This window comes from Cyprinus carpio, chromosome B17 (assembly GCF_018340385.1).
Source record: "Cyprinus carpio isolate SPL01 chromosome B17, ASM1834038v1, whole genome shotgun sequence".
NCBI classification, from domain to species: domain Eukaryota; kingdom Metazoa; phylum Chordata; class Actinopteri; order Cypriniformes; family Cyprinidae; genus Cyprinus; species Cyprinus carpio.
Window position 1 is genome coordinate 15,131,577 of NC_056613.1, and position 18,126 is coordinate 15,149,702.

The 18,126-nt window shown below is 37.4% G+C and overlaps 2 protein-coding genes across 2 annotated transcripts in view; one reads left to right on the top strand and one right to left on the bottom strand.

Moving 5' to 3' along the window:
* The first annotated feature begins 272 nt into the window (after positions 1–272).
* kctd3 (potassium channel tetramerization domain containing 3) lies at positions 273–10,982 on the top strand. The gene is made up of 18 exons (XM_019117825.2): positions 273–671; positions 1,243–1,296; positions 1,542–1,587; positions 1,792–1,865; positions 1,956–2,014; positions 2,116–2,196; positions 2,303–2,458; positions 3,959–4,049; positions 4,125–4,315; positions 4,397–4,512; positions 4,601–4,688; positions 5,432–5,548; positions 5,633–5,803; positions 5,879–6,034; positions 6,135–6,231; positions 6,455–6,654; positions 6,736–6,874; positions 8,079–10,982. Exons 1-18 carry the CDS (start codon positions 601–603, stop codon positions 8,629–8,631), a joined length of 2,460 nt encoding a protein of 819 aa, XP_018973370.1. The 5' UTR covers positions 273–600; the 3' UTR covers positions 8,632–10,982.
* An 866-nt stretch (positions 10,983–11,848) lies between these two features.
* ush2a (Usher syndrome 2A (autosomal recessive, mild)) overlaps positions 11,849–18,126 on the bottom strand; it is a 205,714-nt gene continuing 199,436 nt past the window's right edge. Inside the window, 9 exon segments of the mRNA XM_042743112.1 lie at positions 11,849–12,158; positions 12,889–13,124; positions 13,802–13,875; positions 13,925–13,934; positions 13,997–14,173; positions 14,281–14,307; positions 14,310–14,485; positions 15,389–15,627; positions 15,872–16,081. Coding sequence (XP_042599046.1) covers positions 12,060–12,158; positions 12,889–13,124; positions 13,802–13,875; positions 13,925–13,934; positions 13,997–14,173; positions 14,281–14,307; positions 14,310–14,485; positions 15,389–15,627; positions 15,872–16,081 — 1,248 coding nt within the window. The 3' untranslated portion in view covers positions 11,849–12,059.

An 18,126-nucleotide genomic window follows, 5' to 3' on the forward strand; every position in this document is an offset into this window, starting at 1 on the left:
AGATCGTGGTACTAATAAGTGGCCACCTGCTCCATGTAGATTAAAAGCGCCTTCATTTCATACTAGTGTATTTTTAGTGTATATGTCCTTTTATAATTATATTTTAAGTGCTGTTAATTTCTTTATTTGTAAAAACTTAGTAAGTAGCAAAAAATAAAAAAATGACTGAGTGTACCTTTAAGACTGTAGATGTGAGAAGTACAGTTTTCTCCTCAAGGCTCACTCCCAAAACACTGGAACACTGGGCGGGGTCTGCGTCCTGTGTCAGGAATGACGCCGTTCGATTGGCTGACGCTCTGATGAGTCCACAACGTTCTAGCATCGCTCTATGGCGTCCACAACACTGAACATAGCGATCCCAAGTCCCATAGGCTACAGAAAAAGGCCGTTGCTAGTTGAAGGCCGTATTTTGAGTTGTTTATTAAAGCTCTGAATATGAAGAACACTGTGTACGAACAGCTCCATCTCATACGTCCTTCTCGTGACGCATAATTTATCGCTGGGTCGTGAGGAAGATTTAAGAGAATCTTGAGGACTCCAGTTTGATCGATGCACAAACTGGATAATCAAATCGCGTGTATAACTGTACGGAATTAGAGGATGGCTGGAATTGGGAACAGTTCAACATCTGGAATGGGTGACATCATCCAGCTGAATGTCGGAGGAACGAGGTATGCTGACGTCATGACTTCTTTACACGAACTCGAAGTCAAAACAATTTTATTTGAGATCAAAGGCTACGTCAACGTGTAGCGGATTTTCACTTTGATGTGGCGCAATCAGCGTTAATATGTAACGGTACACAAAGTGTGTCCGCTAACCATGTCTTAAACTATAAAGCACATCGTTTTGAGCTCAGACTACACATCTTGAACCTAACCATAACTATTATTGCGTTAATGGGAAAGTCTTTTCAGTTCCTTATTTCATTCTCAGCTTCCACATGTTTGACTACAGGATGTAATCATAACATCCAAAACCCCCTAAACTACCATCAAAATTAAATAGAAATATATAAACAGAAGAAATACCCTAATAGAAGTAACAATTTCCCCCGAAATATCACGGTTACTTAAGTTACTATAATAAAACTGTGCATTAAAAATATTATAAAGACATGAACGCTTCTTATTGTAACAATAACTGTTGATATTAAATAATTTTAGATAATTCTAGCTCACTGAGTGAAAGAGAAATGAGAAGTGATTGTATAATAGATCTTTCTTATCTACATATTTTCAGATTCAGCACATCAAGGCAGACTCTGACATGGATTCCTGACTCTTTCTTCTCGAGGTAAGATAAGATTGTCTGAAGCAGCACCATAGCATTTTGTTTTATTGCTCTTTTTTTTTTGGACTGGGAGAAGGTTTTGAATTCTGAAAGTCACAGTATGCTACATACATAAGTCTGGAAACTTAAAGGAAAAATGTGACTTGTCATAATATAAACACTTTTTAGATCTTCCAGAATGATCCTCTTTGTATGCACATTTACTAAACCTCTATCCATTCTTCTCTGTCCATGTGTTTTGTGCCCAGTTTACTTAGTGGAAGAATATCAACACTACGGGATGAAACTGGAGCTGTGAGTAGAAGTCCTGAAAAGTAGTATTACCTAATTGTGTTTATAAGTGAAAACATACCAAAAAAAAAAAAAAAAAAAAAAAAATTAATGATTACTGAATAACCATGTTTGTGGGTTCTTTGTTAAAATAATTTCAAAGTTTTCCAGAAGCAAACAAATTATAAATGTATCCATCTCTGAAAGAGATCTCTTTTCTTCTATAAGATATTTATTGACAGAGACCCAACAGCATTTGCACCCATTTTAAACTTTCTTCGAACTAAAGAATTGGACTTGAGGTGAGACATAACAGATGCTTATTTGTTATCCATTACATATCCCAAAAATATATTGTTTAATGTGTGTAATATCCATGCTTTCTCTGATAGGGGGGTTAACATAAGTATCCTGCGACATGAAGCCGAGTTCTATGGTATTACACCCTTAGGTATGTAATAGAAAAAGAAATGTGACTGAATTAGGTGCAGAACCTAATTTATGCATGTTTAATTCTTACCTTGCATTACTATTTGTCACTGATATGGTTAGTCCGACGCTTACTGCTTTGTGAAGAACTGGAGCGATCGTCATGTGGAAGTGTGTTGTTTCATGGCTACCTCCCTCCACCAGGTAGGTTGAGAGTAGATCTGTGGAAGATAGAGAAAAAAATGTCACCGTTTCATCCTCTGTGCCAAATATAACACATCAGGATGAGGCTGGTATTTTTGTCCTTCAGCTCTCCCAGCGCGGAGCAGTGCCGGAGGGCAGGGTGCAGCTGTTGCAGGTCCAGAGGAGCGCTCAGGCCCCAGTGGCGCAGAGGGGGGTTACCCTCGTTCTTGCCCTCAGTCTTCTCTCCCTGGACCCTCTGGAGCAGATGGACCTCAAAGACTGGGTGAGTAACAACCGTGCAGTGACTACTGTGGTTACACTGAAACTGAGATGTTTAAAGATGCTGTGCAAAAAAATATATATGTATGTATGTATATAAAAATACTTGAAGAAGATTAAAAAAAACACCACTGACTAGGAATGTGATCTCACATATTTGTGTTAACAGTGTTAATAAACCATGTTATGGAATACTTTTTTTATAAATGTATTGTGGATTTTGTAAGCTGTATTAGATGCAGCAGTAGAGAGTACAGAGAACATTAGAACTGGGTTGGCTGTAGCTGTCTCAGTGCAGACTGGAGAACAACATGCACTCCATTCTGGTATGGGCATACGAAGGGGAGGGGTTGGGGGTCCCATGAAGACAAAGTATTCCCCTTACAAGCAGTAGTGCAGTAGGCAGGGTGAGGTCATCTTAAAAGGCCTTTTATATCCTCGGTGCCCAGCGAAGTCATGTGAGAAGAGTGATGAAAGAGAGAGATGGAGAAAACAAGTTAATGGACAGGCCTTCCTTTTAACCATTTTTATTGCATTTTGGTGCATTTATTTATCATGGGGCAAAATGTACTGAGCCAACATCACAGAGAATTTGGATAATAATTGTATAAAAATTGACAGAACAGGGGAAAAAACATTGAAATATGTGTTTGCATAGGATTTGCTGTAATGTGTTTAACAAAAAAAAAAAAAAAAATCAGTCCAAGTGCACACATCCAGTAGGCAAAAAGCTCAATGTGGGTGCTCCACCACACAATAATTTGAACCAAAGTAGGAAGTAGGCACATCACACCTCCAGAAAAAATATTTAAGTTCTCACCACAGGTGATGTTTTTTCTTATCTCTGGAGCTGTGGTGTGCCTAATTTGATTTTTTTTGGTACAAAAAGAAAAGTGACAGTAGCCACTAATAACACGGAAGAGCCAGTAGATAAAAAATAAAACAAAATAAAATGAAAACAATCAAAACCAACACAAAATGAGCTTGTTGTATTGTCATATTATTACTATGTTTTTTGTTTTGTTTGTGTTTTTGCATAAACTTGATAAAATTGTTTGTTTTTAATAATATATTCATTAAAATTCTACTAACAAATATTACAGGGCCCACTGAACTGAATGTTTTTATGCTAATTACTTTCTTTGATTAATCATGTTTTTTTAATTTTTTATTATTCAAACAGACAGTGAGTGTCTGTTAATCTAAATTTTTAAAGGGATAGTTAACACAAAAATTTAAATTCTGTCATTGAAAATCTGTTTACTCATCCTCAAGTTGTTCCAAACCCATATGAGTTTCTTTCTTTACTTGAACACATGAAAAAAATATATTTTGAAGAAAGTGGGTAACCAAACAGTTGACCGTAACCATTGACTTCAATAGTATTTATTCCCGTACTACAGAAGTCAATGGCTACCATCAACATTTCAGCCTACTTGTGTATCAACATACTGAGGTATTGTTTTGGCTTTTATTATTACAATTATTATTATTATTATTATAGGATCACCAGTGGACCCTAGGAAGGTGCTGATTGTCGCTGGCCATCATAACTGGATTGTAGCTGCTTATGCACATTTTGTCATTTGCTACAGGTAAAGCTACAGACCACATGACTTTGAAATTTAAATAATAAGGGTTATAATCACCAGACTGAGATTGTTCTTTAGGATAAAGGAATCATCCGGCTGGCAGCAGGTGTTTTCCAGCCCTTACCTGGACTGGGCCATCGAGCGGGTGGCCCTCAATGCAAAAGTTGTAGGTGGCCCACATGGAGATAAAGACAAGATGGTGGCAGCGTCATCAGAGAGCAGCATTATATTGTGGAGTATCCAGGATGGAGGCAGCGGAAGTGAAATAGGTAGAAGGACAGAACAAAAATGAAATGCGCAGTCACTCATGTGTGTGGATTTAAAGATAATGTTTCTCTGTCTTTGTAAAGGTGTGTTCAGTCTTGGAGTACCAGTTGACTCTCTGTTCTTCATTGGGAGTCAGCTGGTTGCCACCAGTCACACGGGGAAGGTAGGAGTGTGGAACGCTGTCACCCAGCACTGGCAGGTAAAGCAATTTCACTTTTATACTACATTTAGACATATTATCAGGGTTCATATTTGATTACTTCATTTGCAATGTATCACTCATACAGGTGCAGGATGTAGTGCCCATCACGAGCTGCGACACTGCTGGCTCCTTCCTCTTGCTGGGCTGTAACAACGGCTCAGTTTACTATATTGGTAAGCTGCTTATCTTCTCCTGGATTGCATTGAATTCATTTTTATATGACGTGAGTGGTTAATGAGATGTGCAACTGGCAGTACCACAATCAGTGTTGAAAATGTAATTACAATTACATAAAGGCATCAATGTAATTAATTTTACATAGTAAATAGGTTAAAAAGTCATATGCAGTTCATCATCCTAATGCAGTGCTGAGATCCACATGTGTTTTTATATTTTTGTGAGATTTTAGTGTAAGGAAATGTAGGCTTATTAGATGTTATTTTAATTACTATATACACTACCATTCAAAAAGTTTGGGGACAGTCAAAATATTTGTTAAATAAATGAATACTTCTTAATGTAAGGATGCATTAAAATGATAAAGACATTTAGAGTGTTAGATATATTTATATTTTAAATGAAAGCTGTTTTTTGACCTTTCTATTAATCAAAGAATCCTGAAAACAATGTATCATTGTTTTCCATAAAAATATTAAGCAGCTCAACTGTTTTCAAGTTAATACTAATAAATGTAAATGTAATGTAAAAATAATGTCATGTAATTAGTAATAATAAATGATATTAACAATAAATGTCTCTTGAGCACCAAATCAGCATATTAGAATGATTTCTGATGGATCATGTGACAATGAAGACTGAAGTAATAGGTGCTGAAAATACCTCTAATATGTACAGGTAATATGTTAAATGAGAAGACCATAAAGAAAAGAGCTAACCATATTCTCTTCACTCTCAGACATGCAGAAGTTTCCACTGAGAATGAAGGACAATGATTTGTTGGTGACAGAGCTGTACCACGACCCATCGAACGATGCCATCACGGCCCTCAGTGTCTACCTGACTCCTAAAACCAGTACGTCCAAAGATGGTTAACTAGTCTTACCAAGATGAATGAAGTGGTTAGTCTGGTCAGTCACTGATCTCACTGTGTTTGCAGGTGTGAGTGGGAACTGGATTGAGATAGCCTATGGAACCAGCTCAGGGGCCGTGCGTGTGATCGTGCAGCATCCAGAGACCGTTGGATCTGGTCCACAGCTCTTCCAGACCTTCACTGTCCATCGCAGCCCTGTCACTAAGATTATGCTCTCTGAAAAGCACTTAGTTTCAGGTAAAAACTACCACAATATACGACGATATAATGCAAAATGGTGGTGGTCTGTAATTTCGGCCTGTTTTTGTTGAGTGTGTGCTGACAATAATCACGTACGCACATGGACGGTGACGCGCTTCAGAGGCATGATCTCCACTCAGCCAGGATCTACTCCGCTGGCCTCCTTTAAGATCATCTCACTGGAGGAGACAGAGAGCCACAGCAGCTATTCCTCCGGCAATGACATTGGTGAGAGACTTGCCACTGTATCGGTACAATTAGAACTGAAAAGCTGCTATTGTCCTAATATAGTCAGTAAAATTTCACTTGATCTGCTGTTTCCATTCAGGCCCATTTGGAGAGAGAGATGACCAACAGGTGTTCATTCAGAAAGTCATTCCTATTACCAACAAACTCTTTGTTCGTCTCTCCTCTACGGGAAAAAGGTATATTTTGAGGCGCGTACTAATTCTTAAACGAGGTACACACTGCATAATATGCTAAATAATAATAATGTTGCTTTTCATGGGTATGTAGGGTACTATTAAAAATACCTAAATTCTGTAATTTTTAACTCATCCTCAAGTCATTCCAAACCTGTATGACTTTGTTTTGTGGAACATAAAAGAAGATATTTTACATTGATTTATTTTTATACCTGTATTTCAGGATCTGTGAGGTGCAGGCTGTAGATGGCACCACCATCACGTGTTTTACAGTGCGAGAGTGTGAAGGCTCGAGCCGCATGGGCTCCAGACCCCGCCGTTACCTCTTCACTGGCCATGCAAATGGGAGCATTCAGATGTGGGACCTCACCACCGCCATGGACACGGTCAACAAGAGTGACGACAAAGCCAAGCGGGAACCAGGTCTGATTATTACTGTGGACAAAATAAGGACAATAAATTGTCTGTTTGATAAAGTTGTGAAATGATGTTACCTGTCTGCAGAGGTGGGAGGTCCAACTGAGGAGGAGCTGCTGAAGCTGCTTGACCAATGTGATTTGAGCACATCTCGCTGTGCCACGCCCAACATCAGCCCCGCCCCCTCCGTGCTGCAGCACAGCCGGCTGCGAGAGTCCTGCTCCAGGTACTACAGTCCAAAAGTTTATTCACAAGTCGGGATTTTTAAACAAAACTCTTTTTCGTGCCAAGTATGAAATATTGTAGTGCAGTGATGTGGAAGCTAGATGAACTTCTAATTGTTTAGATCCTGAATTTGCTGTCATTCTGGTATTCAAAATCAAACAGTGATAAAATTCAATACGTATGAATAGCTTTGGTATAAAAAAGTTCATGTTTTATATCAATATAATCAGACCTTAAAGGGTTAGTTCACCCAAAAATGAAAATTCTGTCATTAATTACTGCCCCTCATGTTGTTCCAAACCTGTAAGACCTTCGTTCATCTTCGGAAAACAAATTAATACATTTTTTATGAAATCTGAGAGGTACCCTACACAGAAAACAAAGCAACTACCTCAGAAAGGTAGTACATATGACATCAGTGGTTAAACCAAACCGTTACTGTACTGAACACAACACAAAATCAAACACGAAACAGAAGAAAATAAAGAATACAAATACATTAATTTTTTTTGTGCACAAAATGTATTCTTGTAGCTTCAAAAATTTACGATTGAACCACTGTCGTCACATGAACTAATTTAATAATGTCCTTACTACCTTTCGGGGCCTTGAATGTTATAGTTCCCTTGCTGTCTATGCAGAATCAGAAAGCTCTTGGATTTCATCAAAAATATCTTCATTTGTGTTCTGAAGATGAACGAAGGTCTCATGGGTTTGGAACAACATGAGGGTGAGTAAATAATGACAGAATTTCCATTTTTAGCTGAAAATATAAATGTACTCCATAGTGACCACAGCTGTTAAAAGAGCCATTAAACATTATGACTGATGCTATAATTGCAAGTCTTCTTTCAAACATTTTTTTTAAAGGCACATATTTAAAAAATTACAAATGATTATGGCAATCACAAAAAATTATCAATGAATAACATCCTATATTTCAGTCCGCTCCTCAGAGAAAGCTTTCAAATGACTGAGATTGTGCATCACATGACGCATGAGCTACTTTTATGGGTTTTTTGGCCTTGGTCACTGTGAGAAGTTGTTGTATGGAAAAAAGCTGCAAAAATATCAATTCATAAGTAATATTGTAAACAAGTAATGTCAAAATTGAAATTCTTTGGGTAAACTAATTCTTTGTTAATGTTCTTAATGAATTTTAAGATTAAATTTGGGATCAGAATGTTATTTTGTCATTTTTACAGTCTTCAGCTGCAGGCTCAGGAGCCCATCCCTGAGACGGCCACCTATGGAGCCTTGCGGCCGTACCGAGAAAGCCCCTTGCTGGCCCGCGCTCGACGCACAGAGAGCTTCCACAGCTACAGAGACTTCCACAGCTTAAACCTGACCAAGGCCCTGCTGGAGAACCATGGAGAGTGCGGATCCATGGAGGACGAGAACAATGCTGAGGACCCCGACAAAAGGAACTCTACCATGGACCTCTGGGGGTCCAGATCATCTGAAACCCAGTCTGCAGCTGCACGCAAACCCCCAGACAGCCCCGGAGACCAGCAGCGAAGGGCCCATTTGATGGAGGAAGGGGCTGCAGACTCTAGACCGGATGGAGGCAGGAGGAGGGGAGCATTTGAAGCTAATTTTCTAAGCAGGAAAAAGGGCCCTCCGGTTCCACAGCTGAGCCCCCCACCAGCAGGAGCTGATGGAGGGGGCAGCGACTCGTCCAGCACCGCCTCACCCTCGCCAACTAAAGTGTCCACATCTCCACGCCATCGCAAGGCTCCTGACACAGCATGTGAGTGATGGTTAACACAGATTTGTCATGCGCAGAGGACGTACCAAATACAATAATCAATGACAGGGAAAAGAAAGGAGATGAATGGATGATTTAAAAAGTGAAGTGTTTCAGAACGTAGACGTGAAGGTTTGGCAGGACGGCAACTGGCAGCTAAAAAACTCACTCACTGTGGACAGATTTAAAGGGAAAATGCACAATACAAATGCCATGTCAATTTCACATGTCTGTTAACCAGTTAAAAGAATTTATTTAGCTTTTATTTAGCAGACAGATGACACTTCAGCATTATAGACCTAATCCTCTCTTTGCTGCTTTTTCCAGGCTTAAAAATCAGATACATTTACTTTTAATTCCTTGGAGAAAATGAATAAAGAGTGACTAGATGAATTATTATTCAGTTAGACTTTAGCTTTGTACACCTGCACTGCAATTATTATTATTTTTTGTCCATTAGATAGTCCACCCTAAAATGAAAACGTGTAGAAATGAATAAAGAATTTACTCACCTTCATGTCATTTAAAAGGATCTACACAGGACTTTCTTTTTTTGGATCAGCAAAGGAAAACTTTACCACAATGTCTTTGCTGCTCTCTTCCATACAATGAAAGCGGTTTTAATACTTTACATTCAGAGCTCTGAGTAATAGAATTCAATTTGTTACTATTAATCATCTTTTCTTGATAATCCTTCATGACATCCATGATTTGCATTTGCTTTCATTGTACTGAAAAGATCAGTTTGGACACTCTGCTACTTTTGTGTTCCATGAAAGAAAGAAAAATAATACATGGATTTAAAGACTTCAGATTTTGGGTGGATTATTGCTTAATGGTTTGCTATTCTCTTGTAAATTAAGCTTTAAAAAGTAATGGTAACACTAACGGTACCTTCAAAACTCTGTGATGCACTTTATTGTCTTTCTTTACATCCATCCCTTTATAATGAAGGGACTGAACTTCAGCTAATGATCAGGTTTGAAGTGTAGGTTAATAGACTCCACTGCTGCCGTGAAGGCTGCAGGAATCATAATCTCTTTCTTTCTTTATTAATCCTTTCAGACGATTTGCGCTCTGAAATTTAGCATGCATCCACAGGGGATTTTTACTCGCTCTATCCATTTTTGGGATTTATTCAGTGCCTTTTGCCAATATGGATAGATACTGCTATGAGAAATCAAAACAGACTTGTCTTTCTGATGTGAGAGTTAGTTGGATTATCACATTATGCAACTGATTTAAGTGAAGCCGGTTCAGTTTTTACTGACAGGATAAGATGACTTATCAAGATGAGAGAAAAGAAAAGAAAAAAGAAAAGGTATGAGGTATGTTTTACAGACAGTTGCCAGATTTAGAGGTGATATAAAATTGAAAATAGAAAAAATAGAATTTGTACTAACAGATTAGTTCTGTTTCTAAAATGCTACAACACAAACTTCTGTCTAAATTAACATGAAGTATAATTTTATCACTTGCATTCTCACTTCTGTTAAGAATATATTGTAAAGAATTATTTATATTTGACATGAAGCTAATTTTGCATTGTCAACTGATGAGCATGGTCACTTTCTTTCCAGCCTTTCCACTTTATGTCAAGGTTATATCCTGCAAGAGAATATGTACAGTCTATATCTAGCAATCAATGATACATATCCAATATAGGCTATTAATGTAGTTATATGTTGCTAAGTGAGATTATTATTGTAATTGCAACTAAATGAAAGCCTTTAACAAGTTACTTACTTTATATAAAGGAAATGATGATATCTCATTAATGCTATGCAATCAGTGATAGTGCTGACAGTAGGCTACATAGCCTTAAACATGAAAATGAATAGTAGAAGGTGCTTTTGACAACAGCATGAAGCTAGAAAAAATTTGCCATAGGAAAATCTTTCATTTCTCAAAATTCTGTTGCTCATAAATCTATAAAATACTTCTAAATACATAATACAGCTACTATACATATCTTTTGTGAGCGAGCTAAAATAATATATTTTTACATATATTTCATTGAACATTGTACTTTAATCAGCTACTTATGTCATGTATTTGCTCTCTGAGATGTTTCAGTGTTGGGGAATATTTAACTGACAAGAGTATGATTCTTTATGCTTGCGTTCAGAAATACAGTCATAACCTGATTTATGTTTTAATTTTATCTCCAGACAAGAGCCTTTATTTGTGTTTTATCTAACAAGACTGGGCTTACCTGCTGCACAGATCATGACATGGCTACAAGAGGAAAGTTTATGCTACATGAAATATATAAAAAAAGAAAATGGTACATACACTACAGATCGGTACTCAGCTTCTGTACATTTCAGGTGGCACAATAAAGTAACCAAACAAAGCAGAATCAGTCTCAGAATCTGATATATTTTTTTTTAATAAGCATGGTAACATCAACATTACAAACAACTTTCTTTTACATTTCACAACTCTCTATTAAAACGATTGTTCACAAACCTCTGATTAATCTTAGAATGAGCTCTGTTTTATATATTAAAAAAATATATATATTGCAACAATAAATAATACTGACACTATAATTAAATATATTCACACTTTACAGGTTTAAAACAACCTCTGATAATAAAAACACATTCACATGTAACAATGATGACCAGTTTTGTGTATGACATTTAAGACACTTGATCCATAGTTCACACTGTTGCTCAGTCTAGCATTATCTAACATTTCCATTAACACAGGACACATCTACCGGATTGACCATCTTCCTCATTCATGTGTCTGTAGAGACAGAAGAGATAAACTTCCTCTCTATGTTGGCATGAATAATTTGGAGACTCAGTTCATTAATACTTTATGATTGCGGTAATATTTCATAGCTACACAGCCAGTCATAAGACTCCATTTAAAGCTATAATAATACAATGCTATTTTCAGAACAGTTTGCTTCCTCTCTGCTTCAGTGCTAAACACATGTTACAGCAAAAGATAATCTATGTCCGATAACAAAGTACAAGAAATCAGAAAAAAAAAATCAGAAGTATATTCTGCTTATCCTATCTATCTATCTATCTATCTATCTATCTATCTATCTATCTATCTATCTATCTATCTATCTATCTGTCTGTCTGTCTGTCTGTCTGTCTGTCTATCTATAGCTTATTAAGGCTGCATTTATTTGATCAAAAATACAGTAAAAACAGTAATATTATGAAATAGTATTATAGTTAAAAAAAAGGGCTTTCTATTTTAATGCATTTTAAAATGTTATTTATTCCTGTGATAGCAAAGCTGAATTTTCAGCAGTCGTTACTCCAGGCTTCAGTGTTACATGATCAAATCATTCTAATAAATGCTGATTCCACAGCATCATCATCTTACCATGCTGCTGTCAGTGCCGTGTAGGTCAGCGTCTCACGCTCCACCACCCAGAGACTTCTTATCCTGCGTGTTGATCAGCTGACTAACACTCCAATGGAATTCTGGGAATAGGCACGGCTGAGCTGGCTCTGGCTGGGAACACGCAGCACAGACATGCTGGCCTGAAAGCTGTGGTTTGCTCCTGCAGGTGGAAAGGAAAGGGAATGCAGTCTCTAGTAAGTGGTGCTTGAATGTGCAAATAGGCAAATAGAACAAAAGACATCCATATCACATAAGTATTTGTAATTAGCATAAGAAACAGTAATAGTGACAGTTGCCTTAGCAAGTACCACTAATGAGGAAAAAGGCAAAACATGCCAATGTAGCAGGCCATAGTGATAATCTATTCTGAAATACATCCCAGAGAGCCTGTACCAAAGTGTGCATAGCAAAACGCTTTAGTGTTATACTGCAAACTAGGAAGAACTTTACAGGAAAAACAGTAAAATATTATTACAATTTTCTATTTTAATACATTCAGAAATGTAATATATATTCTTACTATTAATTTTGACATTTTTCTGGAAAGTGTAATGCTTTTATTCAGGATTCTATGATGAATAGAAATAATCTTTTGTAACTATATAAATGTTTTACTGTCAATTTTGAACAGTTCAAAACTTTTATTCAAAACCTTACTGACCCTAAACTTTTGAGAGGAAGTGCATAAGACTAATATGCTAATCTGAACAGTCTTTGCTTTTATGACTATGACACTGCCATACAACAGTGTTATCACGCCCTCTTCTGGACATTTAAAGGAACCTCTACAGTCTAACATACATCTTTGCTAATTGATTAAAAAATGGTAGAACATTAGAGCAAGCGTTAGTCCAAGTGAATTTCCAATTAGTAAACAATTTTTCTCTCACCAGATAGGTGTCATTAGGTGGATACTTGGTACTTCTCCTCTGAAGGGGCACTATTGGTGGTCTCTCCCTGATGAAGGGGGGCTTGCTTAGGACTCTTCTCAGCACCAGACCCGTTAACTGAGCCAGCAGCAGCAGCCCCAGGAACGCCATGAGAATGATGAACCACAACTCTGTACAGAACTTGTATTCAGCCCCATACAAACCTGTTTTACCTCCAGAGCTCGACTCCACGGCATCTGTGGGGAACAGATGAAATGCTCAGATAATAAAAAAAAAACACCGAGAACGGATAAAAACATAACACAAATATTTAACTGTTTAGTCTTGAATGAAAGGAGTTCACCAACTACTCTACAGCTAAGACAACTAGGTTTTAATCTCAATAATACAGAATAAAAAGTAGATTCTTTTTATTATTAAGAGTAAATTTAGATATGGATCCAAGTAACAACATTTTACATTATTCAGTTAATAACATATCTGTACCATATGAGATACATAAAAAATTTATATATTTAATTAGAAAGTTTCCATACTACAAAGGAATGACCTAGTTTTACATAGCCTATCTGTAGCAAACACTGTGAAACAACACTAATATTTACAGTATGTTCCTCATATTTTCATTTTGTTGGCTTAATGCCAGGAGCGTTTCACCACATGAAGATCTGGAGCTTTGAAAGTAGTTCAAATGTCTGCAACGAGACAAAAAGGGTTGCTACATGCACAGTCATCCAGTTTGACTTAAACCATTCGTTATATTGGAATACCTTTAAAAAAGTTTTTTAGTGTTTATTTACTCTACAAAACCAACGGCGTGAATGGCATTTCGATGTTTGCAACACTGATATTGCCTCTGCCCTGAGAGAATAGAGATACTGCCCAATCACCAGCCAGGCCGTAGTAAATGTACCTATACCAGTGGACCTGCTGTATTTAATGACAGGAGAACTGGCGCTGCCGCTGTCAGTGGTTGAAATGCAAAGGCTGAAGAGAAAAGAGACAAAAGAGTTGAGAAAAGAAAACAATGAAAAACAAACACTGAGCTCAACAATAAACCCAAACAGAAAAAAACTCACACCCAGCCTGAGATAACATTAGGGCATACTTTTATCAGAGGTGCGTGGGATGTGCAGTAAGCTGTGGAAGCCGCTGTAGATGCGCAGGTCATTCTCGGTTAGGCTGTATTCTCTCAGAGGCCCGTTCAGACAGAAAGAGACGCTCCAGTCCACAAACACTGTGGTAAGGTTACTGTGCACCACAAATGGCTCCTTATACTGAGGAGCTACAAAGAAACAGCAAGAGAGGGGTTTGATTTAGGTGCCATAATTTATCCATTTAAGAATTTGTTAGCAACATAACGAGAGCCATACGCGAGTCCTGAGTCCTTACGTTCGTTGAGTGTGTTGATGGAGACACAGTGCTGCCCATGTTATTGTAAGACACTACACACAGTTCATAGCTGGCATAGGGCAGTAGGCCAGTGATGTTGAAGCTCTGCCCCAGTCCAAGGAATGTGATTTCCACAGGGCCGCTGACACAGCTTACAGGGACAGGCTGCAGCGGCAGACAGGATGATCGCACATGGAGCTCACAGCTACAGAGATGAAAGTGAAAGGGGCAAATATGCTATATTACTACCTTAATACACTACCATTTAAATGTTTGGAGTCAGTATGATTTATTTTAAAAAGAGACAACAAAGACTTTTATGATGTTACAAAAAAGGATTCCACATATATTATAAGCAGCACAACCGTTTTCAACCTTGATAATACTAATAAAGTTTCATAAGCACTAAATCAACAGAATGCATTTTGAATGCAGAATGAATTTTGATGGGTCATGTGACATGGAAGAGTAGTAATTGCTGCAAAAAATCAGCTTTGCTGTATTTTTTGGAATAAATTACATTTGAAAATATATTAAAATAGAGAACTTATTTTAAATTGTAATAATTTTTAATATTATAGTTTGACTTTACTTTGATTAAATAAATGCAGCATTGGTGAGCATATAAGAGATTACTTTCAAAAAAATAAAAAAAAAATGACCCGACCACAAACTTTCGAACAGTAGCATACATACAAAGTTTTAATAGAGGTGAACAAAATCAAGTAAATATCAATACTTAGATATGACATTCATATTTTGTGATGACACCGAATTTTAATTTTCATACAGTATCTTAATGGTAAAGTGGGTAATTTCCATGCTGCTAATGGCACCAAATAGATTTGCAAGAGTAATAAAATATTTTCAAACACTTCCTCAGTATGCCATTGCTTAGAAAAATAGTCCTAAAGTCCTGCCTAAACTCATGCCATTGGTTGTTGCATGGCTAGGCTAAACTTCTCAAATGAACAGGGCAATATTTTGAAACTTTGAATACGCTGTATAAACCACACAATTCACCCTTAAATATTAATAAAGAATTTTAGCATAATCATGATTATATTAAGTTATCTGTTTTTTTTTATATATTATGCAAAATCTTTACCTTTCAGTGATGCCATTGGGCTGAAGAGGCATGTCCCAGTCCACCAGAGCTGAGCAAGAGGTGAGGGCGACTAGACGTGGTGGGGGCTGCTGGGCCGGGGCAGAGGCCTGGGTGCGGAGCTCAGTTAAGGGACCTCGGCTGCAGCACAGGAAACAGGTGCAGGCCTCCACACCTACAGAATACACAGTGAAGGGCCTAAGACTGTGGAGAGTCTGCTGGTGGGACGTCCCCTCAGACAGCTGCAGGCACAGAAAAGAAAGAGCTTGTTCCAGTTTTGCACTATACATTCTAATAGTCTAAATTCTTACTTGCTTATATGTAATTGTTAAAATATATATATATATATATATATATATATATATATATATATATATATATATATATATATATATATATATATATATATATATATATATATATATATATATATATATATATATATATAATATATATATATATATATATATATTGTACTTGATTTACCAGCTGGTATGAGTCTTTGTTTTGTGTGAAGACTCTATAGAGGCTGACAATGCCATTTGGCTTGTTGGGTGGGCTGACATCCACCACAGCTGAGGTGACGTGGACGTGCAGGAATTTAGGCGGGCTCAACCCCTCTGGAGGAGCTGGACCTGTGTGACCTTGAGCCCAAGGGCTACCAGCACGACCTGCTTTTGAGTTTACAGCCCACACCTAGATATTCAAAATTAAACAGCAAATGAAATCAGGTATTTATATATATGTATATATAATATTTATATATAAATCTATAATAAATGTATAAAATAAAAAATATAATAAAATGCTATATTATTATTATTACTCATAGTAAACATATACAGTGGTGGCCAAAATTATAAGAACACTTGGCATATTTAAAAGGTTTCAGTTGTTTTTGTTGAATTGGCCTAATACCCATAAAACAAACTATTGCTGGAACTACCTGTGACAGAAGGAATCTGCTGGAACATTGAAAATGATGGATTGGCTCTCTCAAAGTCCAGACCTCAACCCCATCGAGCAATTTTGGGGCGAGTTGGAAAATAAACTAGACAGATCTAGTGTACATTTAAAGGAAAGCTTTTGGCTTGAGTTGCACAAGGCATGGGATAACATTAGTGTTCTCAGGAAATATATTGACACATGAAATCATGTTTTGGAGGCAAAAAAGGTCAATATTTTTAGATCTGTCAGGTGTTTTAATAATTTTGGCCTCCACTTTATAAAAAGAAGTTTAAACTACTTCATAGGAAAAGCACAGAATAAATAAAAATGAGGAAGTGGGAATATGGATATAATGGCAAAAAAAGAAAAAAGAAAGAAAAGAAAATGAAAGTAACGAAAAACTAACTCACAAAAACAACAACAAAAACTCTTTGTATTAAACATGGAGCTTTAAATATTAAAGGGGAAACTTGGCACTGGCAAGATGGCCTTTTAGTAAATCCTGGTCTATGCAGTAGAAATGTGATTTTTTTTAATCAGTGCTATATGAATAGAATGAAGAAAACTGAGAAAAAGGGGGGTTTTGGGATTCCATTTAGCTAAAAACCTCAGCACTCATAATACACTTTTGATTTTGCAGTAACCCTTTTGTTGTTCCCACTGTCCATAGGCAGTTCAATCCATAGTTTTAACAAAAACCCGGAACTGTCAAAACTTTTGCATCATAGAGAGCACACATTGTTCATTTTCATTTACTACTGACATAAAGAAAAAATCATTAAAATTTATTTCACAACAATTTATCATTTTTTAGGAGCTTCTTCTATTTTTTACTAATTATTAGACCACAGCTCCAACATGTATCATAAGACCATAGACCAACAAGTATAGATATGCACAAGAAAAGAAAGGAGCGTCAGTGTGCAAAGCTACAGGTGAGTGTATTGAGATGCCTGTGGTCTCTCTCACACCTGCAAGGCCGATATAAGTCCGGCTCTGATACCCATACCGGCTCTGAAATGGCCCAGCAGACAGAACGGAGACTCGGCACCATCCTCCTCTTAAAGAGGAGTCACCTTCACCTGATGAACCCACCTGGCGCCTTTTGCAAAAGGAAACTACCCATTCAACTACTTTAAGGAGTCAGTAGTCTTACGCTCTCGAAGCCCTGCTGTCATTAATAGCCAAAACATCAGCATCCATTACAGAATCAGTCCAGCCTGAATCTACATGAAAATTAAATTTCACCTTCATCAAGGAGTAAATGAACACATGGAAAGGTGAAGTAATCTTATTTACTAGACGAGCTGTTTGTATAATTACACAGGAAGAGTAGGAAAAGGTCAGCTGGGGTCGCTATTTGCATGAGTAAGTAATTTGTAGATTGTCAGTTATAATAGCAGCGGCAGATGGATGTTCCTGTGGATAGGGTTAAATTAGCCTCAATAATAGGCAATTACACCGTGATCAATCCAGATGATAGATCTAAGTGGCAATACACACAGACTGTACGAGGCACTGGCTGATTTCACATTCCCATCCGAACCCGTTCCACTGCCAAAGTGACGACTAGACGTGTCGGAGCGCAAAGGGGGCGACGGAGGTGTGACAGAAGAGAACGAGGGCAGTAACAAAACAGCCTCTTGTCACCCGAAGAGAGAAAAGGTCAGGTTGGCAGGAAGACAGTGAGGAGGAAAGAGTGATGGTTCGCTTGTGTGGCGTTATGAATGAGCACAGGACAAAGAAATGTGATAACCTTAATTTCTCACTGATAAGTCATTCCGATTCTCGGA

Bases quoted from the DNA above. Each gene is read 5' to 3' on its own strand.
- kctd3 (XM_019117825.2), top strand. From the start codon at position 601: ATGGCTGGAATTGGGAACAGTTCAACATCTGGAATGGGTGACATCATC. The intron at 1,297-1,541 runs GTAAGATAAGAT...TTTTGTGCCCAG, and splicing joins CCTGACTCTTTCTTCTCGAG to TTTACTTAGTGGAAGAATAT. The intron at 6,232-6,454 runs GTATATTTTGAG...CCTGTATTTCAG, and splicing joins CTCTCCTCTACGGGAAAAAG to GATCTGTGAGGTGCAGGCTG.